The sequence below is a fragment of the Anomaloglossus baeobatrachus genome, chromosome 2, assembly GCF_048569485.1.
Source record: "Anomaloglossus baeobatrachus isolate aAnoBae1 chromosome 2, aAnoBae1.hap1, whole genome shotgun sequence".
Lineage (NCBI taxonomy): Eukaryota > Metazoa > Chordata > Amphibia > Anura > Aromobatidae > Anomaloglossus > Anomaloglossus baeobatrachus.
The window spans coordinates 532281459-532294031 of NC_134354.1; the positions used below are offsets into that span (position 1 = coordinate 532281459).

The following is a 12573-nucleotide window of genomic DNA, read 5'->3' on the forward strand; positions in this document are numbered from 1 at the left end:
TCTAACTCTGTCAGCAGTCTGATGACTGGCTCACTTTAGAAGAACAAGACAGAAACCCGTAAAGTGTAAATGGAAATGTAGCCTTTCAAGAAATGACACTTGAAACACCTTAAAGGAACTCTGTCACCAGGTTTTTGCTGCTTAATCTGATAGGAGCATAATGTATGAAGAGAGAACCTGATTCCAATTATTTCACTTAGTTTACTGGGTACAGCAGTTGTGACACAATCAGAGGTCATAGATGTGGTGTGAAGAATAGCTGAGAAAGCTAACCCTGCCCACACCACAACTCTCTGTTTACAATGTCTATTGACAGTAAACTGCTTATTAAAAAAGGGGACATGATTGGACAACTTGGCATGAAGCAGATTATGCCAGCAATGATAATGTCCTAGTGATAAAACCTTCACTGTAAGTAAGCAACAGCAGGCAGTTTAATAAATGACACATCACTGAAATCTGTGTCTCAGCCCCTATCACCCGCTGTCTTCATATTACAAGCCAAAAGCCTGCTGAAAGATTCCCTTTGAAATCTAACTTCAAAAGCTATTGAGGCAAATCGACTTTATTCACAGTAAATTATTTACCATGCTAAGCAATATTGGCATAATTATCACATACTAACATCTACTAAAATAGTTTCTTGATTGTTGATTTCCCAGAAAATATTTTTGTGTAAGTTTTCTACTGTAACCTGAGTGGATTTGTTTTTCCATTCAGGTATCACTACAGTATTGACAATGACAACATTAAGTACCATAGCAAGAAAGTCCTTACCAAGAGTTTCATATGTCACCGCCATGGATCTATTTGTGACAGTCTGTTTCTTATTTGTATTTGCGGCACTGATGGAGTATGCAGCGCTTAATTATTACTCAAGCTGTAAAAAGCCGAGATGTAAAAAAAAGAAAAAATCGGTAAGTGGAAATTGCTTTTCTCTGTTTTATCTTTTTTGGTACAATATATAAACGAAAACTAACATACTTATTCATTAAAATAACAGGTAAACCCTGACAAATAGGTAAGTTAAAAATGTTATTTACAGCATTAGCCATGTAGGTGTTTGTAATTGAAACCCCTTGTCTGCCAAATATTGCAGTGAACAGAGGATAACCGGGAAACGGGTTGTAAATCCGCACCAAGGTCTCAGAAGACTCAACGGAGATTTATGATTCTTTTATTGGCATGCACATGTCTACGCGTTTCAGGAGTCATAGCTCCCTTCGTCAGGACAGCAAGCAAGGAACATCAAATTTTTGATGAGTACTTGAGTGCTGAGTCCTTGGCGCGGATTTACAACCCGTTTCCCATTTATCCTCTGTTATCAGCCAATTTTGGGACTGCTGCCGGACTTGGATTCCTATATGCGTGCATAGTGGTTGTGACTGGTACAACTATTATAGGTGAGTGTAACACTTGTTTTCACCTTTCCATCACTTGGGTAAGACCCTATTGCGCTTTCTTTTCTACAGCCCTTTTAAATATTGCAGTGGACACTTGAAGTTCTTTCTATTCTAACTTTGAATCACTTATGGCAGAGCTCCTTGTTTGACAAGCTGTCAGGGCAGGTAATGGCTTAGAATGGCCTTCCATTCCGGACATCAAATTTCATAAGTGCTACACATGAGCAACATTGACCATTCCAAGTACAGGAGCACACTTCACACCACCAATTATAGTTAAAAGAATGACAAAAGGTAAAGTCTAAGAACATAGAAAGTCTAGAAATCTTTGTAATTTTGATTATAACAACCTAAAGAAGACAAAAACATCAATAGTGGAAAGAGGAAAAAAAACAGTTTTTCGTATTTTTCATATCATTGACTGTGGCGAGTTTTTCTTAAATTGTTAAGCTCTGAGTTTAAAGCTTTCAAACTGAGGTCAGGCTGGTTTAAAAGTAATGAATGTGTCAATGTTTAATGAGGCTGTGCTGACAAATATTTATTCTTTTAACTTGAAGCACATATTTTATTTCAAGGACAGGATCTGTTTCTGTAAATGTAGGAATATGTGCTATTTTGTTAATTGGGTTTAAATGAAAAGCAGTTTAAGGTAGACAAAAGTCTTTTTTTGCCCTTGAAAATAACTTTTATTTCAGCTAATACCATGTGTTTACATTGGAAGGAGTCATGTAAATTCCATGAAAGCATAAAATTATGTTCTTATAATTTGAATATTTCTCTCTAATCTGTGATTTGACTAACAGCATCTTATGCAGGTTTTTAGACACAATTTATTTTAATTTTTCATTTAACTTCTATTTTTCCTAACTCCAATTTATGCCTGGCTCTCAATCTCTACGTTGTCCAAAGCCCTAGGGCACCACAAAGCTTCTATTCAGCCTTACTGTACTTATAAGTTGATGTGTAGCATTCAGTTTTTTCTGTCAGATACATGTATACCTCATTAAGAACAAAAACTTTTATAATGTTTGTGGTGATAGGAGAGATGAGTGAATTAATTATATGGAAAGAAAATTTGTGCCGAATCTTTACGAATTTGCTGAAACTGGCAAATTTAACTATTTTGGGATTTATTTTGCACAAATTTCCTAAAATGCCATCCTTTTACCCTATTGCAGAAGATTGCATCAGCCAGAGAAGGTTTACATGACCATGGGAGAAACCGAACGTGCTTAACTATAATGTCATGCAACAATCATTATTCCATGGAATAGTACGGAGGAACTAATGTAGCCTTTATAAACGCAGTGAATGGGAATGCAGCAGTGATTGTGAGGGTACAGTAAGGGAAATAATTATTGTATCCCTTGTTGATTTTGTAAGTGTGCCCACTGACAAAGACATGAAAAGTCTATTTTAAGAGTAGGTTAATTTTAACAGTGAAAGATAGAATTTCCAAAATAAATCCAGAAAATCACATTGTATAAATTATATAAATTTATTTGCATTTTGCAGAGAGAAATAAGTATTTGATCCCCTACCAATCATTAAGAGCTCTGGCTCCTACAGACCAGTTAGATGCTCCTAATCACCTCATTACCTGCATTAAAGACAGCTGTCTTAAATGGTCACCCGTATGAAAGACTCCTGTGCACACACTCAATTAATCAATCAGACTGTAACCTCTACAACATGGGCAAGACCAAAGACCTTTCTAAGGATGTCAGGGACAAGATCATAGACCTGCACAAGGCTGGAACGGGCTACAAAACTATAAGTAAGATGCTGGGTGAGAAGACAACTGTTGGTGCAATAGTTGGTTCCTCCCACACTCTGAATGAGATACTGATAAGGAATTAAGATTGTGAGCCCCAATGGGGACAATGTTATTGATGTATGTGTGACGCCCTGGACTATCAGATCGTCACAGTGAATTGGCAATCTGCACTTCTACACAGTATCCACATCCTCCTTCGTTACGGATCCCTGGCCTTCGGTGTTGCTAAGAGCAGAGACAGTCGAAACCGTGTTCCTAACACTCTGCACCACACCCACCAGACACACCAATGGGGGTCCTGAAGGGAATAGGGCCTCCCACTTGAGGGTTTGGTAGGGGAAAGTCAGAAGTGTTAGGAGCAGGAGAGTTGAGTGGTGACTCTCAAGGAGAGAGGTCACGAGGAGTGTGTAGTGCTGGAGGGGAAGGAGAGAGGAGGACAGGAGCAGGTCTTCCTGTAAAATACTAGGTGGCAGACGTTGGTCTGGGCCTGGTAGGAGCTGGAACCCCGGTCACAGGGGATCATGTCAAGTGGCACGGATCTGCCGAGGAGGGCAGCCGGCGGCCTTGAGCCATCTCCGGGCAGGGGCCAGGGCACGACGGGGTACGTGGACCCTAGGCCGGGAAGTAGCTTCATGCATCCTGGTAATTTACCTGATGAGGGTGAAGTATTCAAGATTCATCCTCCACCCGCTCTAAAATCGGGTTACTAGCGAAACGAGGAGGATAGGACTTTCCCAATACATAGTCCAGAAAATTCCAAGCGTGAACCCTGAGAGCAAGCTCACTCCGTTAGCCATACGGGTGAGCAGGGCCCGACTAGTTCTACACTACAGGGTCCAAATAGTGAAGAAAGTGCCACATAAAAGGTCACAGGCTAACAAGCAACACCAAGGGGCACAGATCCAAGCGTATTCCCTCCCTGCTGCAGCGGTGCTCAGAATTTTGTTTTATAAGTTGTCCGTGTCAGTATTCTTGGACTGAGTGAGTACGCAGAACCCTTTTCCTCCCCAACGGCACCCCTCTACCACCACCACCGGGCCCCAGGGAAAAAACCCCTACCCACAGAGGGGTTAAACACCTTGCTGCCATACCACCGCCACTGGGTGCTCCCAACAGCAGCGGTGGTACTCCATTCTACCATGCACCGTGAGTGGCGTCACAAACTTCTAACCCCCCTGTACATATCCACCCTTTTAAATTCGAGTGTGTGCACGACCTCCCCGGGTCCGGAGACCCCTTGAGCCTCCGCGGCTCCGGTTCCGAGCGGCTTGGCCGCTGACACGGGGGCTGTACATATGTAAGTCGCTATTGAATTAATGGGGCTATATAAGTAACTAAATATTATTATTAATTATTATTATTATTATTATTATTATTATTATGAGGTCATTATGACATTACTAAGGCTGTTTGTGTTAAATCATTTTAAAGGGGTTTGAGGTTTGATACTGCCTAGGAGAACTCGGCATGACTTTTCTGGAAGCTTTGAAGTAATTCTGATTTGCAGCAAATCGATTCACTACTAATCATTTTTTTTAAGTATTTGTATAAGAACAACGCTGACATATGATCCTTCTAGGTCACCGTATAGGGCACAAGGTGAGCTATTAGCTTCATAAAATAATGCTGGTGGGGATTCCATGTGCTGTAACATTTAAGAAAAATGTTGTATAATGAGATACTAGGTTAAAAAGAATAGTTAATTATATTTTAAAAATTACTGGCTAAATACTACATGACTGTATGAAAAGATCAAAATATTGCTGAAGTTTAATAAATTAATTACCGCATAGGGTAAAAGAGAACAATTGCAATAATAGTTAAAAATAGCAGTTTACTGAATAGAATAAAAATGGGTTAGTCAATAGTTAAATGTCACACTGTTTTCTCAGCATGCACAATTTCATTCAGCTCTGACAGCAAGCCATTTCACTGCTGCCTTGGTTCTTTTTATAACCCTTTTTCAGACAAATATAGTGACCTATACTGTAGCCCGGTGTGAAAAATGACTTCTTTAACTCCATCAAGATGCAATTCCCTATAATATCAATTCAATAATTAAAATTTGTGCGGAAAAAATTGGAAAGTGATAAGTTCTACAGTATATAATTAGGCCTAATTTAATTTGCACCAGTTTTTAGTGATTAGTTTTGTAAACCACCCAGTGTTTCAGAAGTATCTGGATTCCAAAACCAGGAGTGGCACTTACAGAGGAGAAAAATAATTGAAAGACTGACACCTGCTGTGTTTTGGAGACACTCCTGGTTTTGGCAAATACTGATAAACCACTGATGCAAAACACAACATGTGAAAAAGGCCTAATTGCTCTTAGTGATTTAAAAAAAAATGCTACATTTTTGGTTTACTTTGTGATTTTTTTTAATTTTTTTTTTTTTGAAAAGTGGGTGGTAGAGTAATAAGGGAGATGAAGGTCCGGCACCAATTGACACTTGATGACATTAGCATTCACTCACCTGAAAAGGAAGTGAAGGGATGTTATCCCCCTTGTGTCAGTAACCGACAAAGCGCCTACTGTAGGTGCCGTCGTCTTGGCGTGCCCTATTTCTTACATGTATCCCGCATCCCCCTCCTGTATGTGTTTTGAATTTTTTGATGAAATTAAAAAACATTTCTACTAAGGGTGAGTCCCACCACTTCTTTTCTCCCTCTGTGATAATATGGAATATCTTCCAAATGGAACATTGTGTTCTTTCTAATGAAAACCTCACATCAGGAGATTTCTGTTTCCATTTACAGTATTATTAAAGAAATATGACCTTGTTGACCAATGTTCCATTTTACTGACCTAAGAAATAAGAGAACAGCTTCCCCTGATGGGTGAAAATTATGTGGTTATCAGTGGTTTACTATAGTTGACATCCTGCTAAATCTGCTATGATCAGTGTTAGCATCAATTAAGGCCATTTAACCCGCTAGATGCTGCTGGTATAGTTGTGACAGGGCAATTAGATGGTTAATAGAGTGTAAAGGCTCTCTCTTTAACCCCTTCAGCACACTGAAACCACAATAATATAGTCGCAATGGTTGCCATGTAAGCTTGAGGCCAAATAATAGGCTTGGGGTCTGTCAGCTATGGTGACCTTTTAAAATGTTATCAATATTCTAGTAGAAACATTTTAGCATAATTTTACATTACATTGCATGTTGAATTAAATTCTTTAAATTTCTTGAAGGGTTAACAAACTTTATAACAGCACTTCTGCATATTTTGAAGATCGCAGTTTTTATGATGGTATCATTTTTGGAGGTTTTCCTAAATATAGGCCCTTCAAAGCCATGTCCCTAAATAAAGAACACAATAAACATTACAATGGACAACTCTCCCTCTAGGAGACCTGTATATGGAAACTTGTACCCCCAGAAGGTATTGTATCACAAAGAAGGAAATCAAGCATCAAAATCTTATAATAAAAACACTTTGCTGTATGAATTAAAAAAGTTACTTTATTAAATAATCTTGATGCTGGATTTCCTTCTTCCTAAATAAATGAGGTTTGTAAATTTCCTTAAAAAAACCCAACAAATTGCTGTAATTTTTTTTATCTTTTAACTTTTTTATTAAATTCTAGCATTTTCATAAAACATAGAATTCAGGGAAGTGTCTCTTGTCAAGGTTCGATCTATTGTTTTCCAGGAATGTTTGTTTAAGCAGCAGGACTTATCATTGCTAGGACTACATTGTCTTGTGCGTGGCAGTCTTAAGGTCCAGTCACACTAAGCAACTTACCAGCGATCCCAACAACGATAGGGATCGCTGGTAAGTTGCTAGGAGGTTGCTGGTGAGCTGTCACACTGCGACGCTCCAGCGATCCCACCAGCAACCTGACCTGGCAGGGATCGCTGGAGCGTGGCTACACGAGTTGCTGGTGAGCTCACCAGCAACCAGTGACCAGCCCCCAGTCTCCTAGTTACAGCACACATCAGGTTAATTAACCCGATGTGTGCTGCAGCTAAATGTGCACAGAGCAGGGAGCAGCGCACAATGCTTAGCGCTGGCTCCTTGCTCTCCTAGTTACAGCACACATCGGGTTAATTACCTGATGTGTGCTGCAGCTACATGTGCACAGAGCAGGAGCCGGCACTGACAGTGAGAGCGGAGGAGGCTGGTATCAAAGGTAAATATCGGGTAACCAAGGACAGGGCTTCTTGGTTACCCGATGTTTACATTGGTTACCAGCCTCCGCAGAAGCTGGCTCCCTGCTCACTGCACATTAGTTGTTGCTGTCTCGCTGTCACACACAGCGATCTGTGCTTCACAGCGGGACAGCAACAACTAAAAAATGGCCCAGGACATTCAGCAACAACCAACGACCTCACAGCAGGGGCCAGGTTGTTGCTGGATGTCACACACAGCAACATCGCTAGCAACGTCACAAAAGTTGTTCGTTACCAGCGATGTTGCTAGCGATGTTGCTTAGTGTGACGGGGCCTTTACACACCCACTCACTGATTGTCACCTCACTGTCAATGTTTAATATCTATTGAGAGCATGGTGTGGGTGGGACAGCTCTCTCAGCCCTGCTACATGGCTAAATCTAAAAATTCAGATTTTGTCAGAACGACTGCACCCAATAATTTGAATGTTCTCAGATGAGGTAGCAAAAACCTGCTGACCGATTCCCTTTAAACACTAGTCCTAAGTAGCAATAGCATTTGGTTTTGTTCAGTAACTGTTAGCAACTAAACTATTGCAGAAACCATCCCCTACTGGCTCCATCACAGCCATGTCAAGTATCGGAATGGCTGTGATTGACCAGGGAAATCACTGTAAAAGAAAAGGAAAGGAAGCAAAATGGTTAAAGCAGGATATACTTACCAGTCTCTGAGTAGCTCTATTACTACTTCTGGGGCAGCTCATTATCCCTCATGCATTTATAATGCTTCCCCTGCACACCATCTGTGATAGCCTCTGTGATTGGTGCACTCAGACTGCCAGCGTCTCTGATTGGTTGCCCTCACAGTAGCTGTCTGTCTACCCAAGTGAAGTGTAAAAATATATAAATAAAAAATATTGGTGTCGGGTCTCAAATATATTGATACCAGTGCAGAAAAAGTTGATGGTACAGGCTGCAGACAATATAGTGACTGTGTATCAAAATACGATGGACCACATGCGGCTTTTTTAATTATTTAAATAAATAAATATTTTTTTTAAGAAAACGGGTGAGGTCCTCCCCAATTTTGACACTCAGCCAAGGCTGCTGTTTTTAGGTTGGGGGGTCCAATAATCATGGGCCTCCCCAGCCTGAGAATACTAGCCTCCAGCTGGCAGCTTTATCTTGGTCGCAAATCAAAATTGGGGTGGGATCACATGTCGTTTTTTAAAAAAAAATATTTAAATAATTAAAAGAGCTGCATGGGGTCCCTTGTATTTTTATACAGTCAAGATATTACGCACAGCTGGGGGCTGCAGCCTGTAGATTTCAGCTTTGTCTGTGCTGGGTATCGATATATGGGGAAACTACGCCAATTTTTTTATTTATTTATTCTTACACTTCCTTTGAGCAGACAGACAGCTACTATGAGTGTAACCAATCAGAGACAGCAGCAGTCTGACTGCACCAAACAGAGACAGTATCAGAGACAGTGAGCAGAGAAAGCAGTGCATATGCATGAGTGATAATGAGTGACCCCGGAAGCAGTATCACAGCTGCATGGGATACTCAGTAAGTATAACAATCCTGCTTTATTCCTTATTTTCTTTCCTTTGCAGTCCCCTAGTCCTTACTAACACCAGCCCCCCTAGCCATTACAAACACATAATTTCTGCCTCTCACTGAAATCAATGGTGTTTGGATATGTTCGTCGAGCTGTTTGCAAACATCGGGAAAGTCGGCAAATACGAACCGAACCATGACAGGTTCACTAATCTCTAGTGATCACCAATAAAATTATAGCGCTCTCTGCACTGATTACTAATTATATTTATGTATGTATTGTACATAATTAAATAAAAGAGAAATTTCAATCTTGATTAGTTATATATTTTCATATGTTTAGTTAATTAGAAATGTGCTGAAACTGAGCATAAGGTATCAAAACGAAGACAACGAAAATGTTGAGGAGCTGACCCTATAAAAAAAGTCTGATTTTAAGTTTGGTTTAATAAACATTTTGTTATAAAATAAAAGCTTATACTTGAGTGTTTGCTTTTCTTGGTCACTGAAAACCTTTCAGCATTATAACATTTGCAGGAAATTACATTTCTTTTTTTTATATTCTACTAATGTCACACAACTATACCAGGAAATCAAATGTATTAATAATTCTTTTTTTTTTATAACTGAAGTTTATTAATGTTTTATTACATACAGAAAATTGGAAAAAACATAGCCCAAAAACATAAAAGCTTATAAACAAATGACATATTTCTGTATCTCAAGCAGTAGTCCAAAGATATATCAACTAATACACATACTAAACAAGACATTGACACAAATGGGTAGGGGAAGGGGAGGGTAGGTGTAGTCAAACCTAATGGTCTCTCTCAGCCCAATATGTATCCCACAAAGTCCAAATACTGTCAAAATTGTTCATAGTATTGTTAAATAAGGCCGATAGGTACTCCATTCTTCTTTCTTCCTGACTCCAAGATTGAAGGTCACCTAGTGACGGGGGGCGGGCCAATCTCCATCTACAAGCTGTCAAACATCTAGCAGCTACTGTTGTATGCAGTAAAAGTTGTTTTATGTATTGCCCAATTGAAATGGTGGAACATTAAGCAAATTAAATTTTGGGTCTAAGGTTAACTGGAGATTAGTAACTTTCTAAATAAAAATAAGGGACTTAATAGTCTTCCAAGAGCTATGCATGTTGGTGCAAGTCCAAAATAATTGTGATACATTTCCTCCTGTTCCCCCACACCTCCAACAACTGTCAGGGATAGCCGGGTTGAGATTATGCAAGAGAGAGTGTATGGCAGGGGTGGGGAACCTCCGGCCCGCGGGCCGTATACGGCCCGTGACGACTTTTTATGCGGCCCCAGGCACATTCCCAGGGACCGCTGTGCTCTGGCAGCAGCCGCGCTTTTCCCGGCTGCCGGCCCTTTAAATCTCACTGCCTGATGCCTTGAGGGTAGATGCTAGAATGTACGGGCTCTATCCAGATCCTGACTTCCAGGACCTGACTGCAGCCCATACATTCTAGGCTTAACCCCGGCCTGTGCTAGTGTGCTCTGGTGGGCGGGGTAAGCAGCACGCTGCGATATGTCACAGAAGAGCTGCAGCAGATTTACCAGCCTCCCAGACCTGCTGTGTGTGTGACTCCTCCTCCCCCTCACTGTGAGTACGCAACCCATCGCTGCCCCCCCGCCCGCTAAGTGCTGTGTACTCCCTCGTGCTGTGTGTACCCCTCAATGCTGTGTACCCCTAATGCTGTGTGTACCCCCAGTGCTGTGTACCCCCTCGTGCTGTGTGTATCCCCTAATGCTGTGTGTATCCCCTAATGCTGTGTATCCCCTAATGCTGTGTACCCCCTAATGCTGTGTACCCCCTAATGCTGTGTGTACCCCCTAATACTGTGTGTACCCCCTAATGCTGTGTGTACCCCCTAATGTTGAGTACACCCCTAGTACAGTGTGTACCCCCTAGTACAGTGTGTACCCCCTAGTACTGTGTGTGCTCCCCTAGTGCTGTCTGTACCCCTTGGGTGATGTCTATGCCCCCCCCAGTGCTGTCCGCACCACCTAATGCTGTCCATGCTGCCACCAGTGCTGTCCATCCCACGGTCAGTGCTGTCTGTGCCCCCTTATGCTGTCTGTGCTCCCCAGTGCTGTGTGTCACCCCTCAGTACTATGTACCCCCCAGTGCTCTGAACTTGCTACTGCTGTCTGTACCCTCCAACTGCTTTCTATGCCCCCCAGTCTGTGCCCTCCTGTTGATGTCTATGCTCCCCCAGACTTCTCTGTGTCTCCCTAGTGATGCCACCTAGTGCAGTCCGTGCCGCCTCCTAGTGCAGTCTGTGCCGCCACCTAGTGCAGTCCGTGCCGCCACCTAGTGCAGTCCGTGCCGCCACCTAGTGCAGTCCGTGCCGCCACCTAGTGCAGTCCGTGCCGCCACCTAGTGCAGTCCGTGCCGCCACCTAGTGCAGTCCGTGCCGCCACCTAGTGCAGTCCGTGCCGCCTCCTAGTACAGTCCGTGCCGCCTCCTAGTGCAGTCCGTGCCGCCTCCTAGTGCAGTCCGTGCCGCCTCCTAGTGCAGTCCGTGCCGCCTCCTAGTGCAGTCCGTGCCGCCTCCTAGTGCAGTCCGTGCCGCCTCCTAGTGCAGTCCGTGCCGCCTCCTAGTGCAGTCCGTGCCGCCTCCTAGTGCAGTCCGTGCCGCCTCCTAGTGCAGTCCGTGTCGCCTCCTAGTGCAGTCCGTGCCGCCTCCTAGTGCAGTCCGTGTTGCCTCCTAGTGCAGTCCGTGTTGCCTCCTAGTGCAGTCCGTGTTGCCTCCTAGTGCAGTCCGTGCCGCCTCCTAGTGCAGTCCGTGCCGCCTCCTAGTGCAGTCCGTGCCGCCTCCTAGTGCAGTCCGTGCCGCCTCCTAGTGCAGTCCGTGCCGCCTCCTAGTGCAGTCCGTGCCGCCTCCTAGTGCAGTCCGTGCCGCCTCCTAGTGCAGTCTGTGCCGCCTCCTAGTGCAGTCCGTGCCGCCTCCTAGTGCAGTCCGTGTTGCCTCCTAGTGCAGTCCGTGCCGCCTCCTAGTGCAGTCCGTGTTGCCTCCTAGTGCAGTCCGTGTTGCCTCCTAGTGCAGTCCGTGCCGCCTCCTAGTGCAGTCCGTGCCGCCACCTAGTGCTGTCCGTGCCACAGCCAAGGCTGTCCATGCCCCCCTACTGATGTATATGCCCCAGCCCCCTCCTGTGATGTGTACTCCCAGTGTCTCCTGTAATTTATGCACCCCAGCCCCTCCTGTGATCTATATGCCCCCAGCATCTCCAGACCGAGACAAACCTGGAAAAGCAGCTGTGAGAAACAAGATGATCAATATCACCAAACATCACAGTCACACCAAACAGAAGCAGCTCCTGCCTCCACAGAACGGGTGAGTTAATGAATCGTTTGACCAAATATAGCTGGGTTATTTTTCAAGTTGATAATGTTGTGCGGCCCCCAAAGGTTAGTAGGAAATTCCAAATGGCCCCCGGCAGTAAAAAGGTTCCCCACCCCTGGTGTATGGTAAAAAAAGAACATGAGGAGCTTATATTGGTTTTATTTGTAAACATAACATGAAAATGCTTTAGATGCTCTTTGCCATAACTGTTGCAAATGCAAAAAGGTAGACTAACCCCCAAGATGTCCTCCCACTTGCTCGTGTAAGGGTAAGTTCACACAGTGCGTTTTTCGCTGCGTTTTTGCACAGTTTTCGGGTGCGTTTTTGCTCAGAAAACTGCATGACTTTG

At 43.2% G+C, this 12573-nt stretch overlaps 1 protein-coding gene across 4 annotated transcripts in view; it reads left to right on the forward strand.

The window, feature by feature from the left end:
* Nucleotides 1-12573, forward strand: part of GABRG3 (gamma-aminobutyric acid type A receptor subunit gamma3) — a 1045631-nt gene that overhangs the window by 955059 nt on the left and 77999 nt on the right. For all 4 annotated transcript variants that reach the window (XM_075336612.1, XM_075336611.1, XM_075336613.1 and 1 more), the window contains one exon: nt 721-917. In XM_075336612.1, the coding sequence (XP_075192727.1) occupies nt 721-917 (197 nt within the window). The remainder of the gene's footprint in view (nt 1-720; nt 918-12573) is intronic.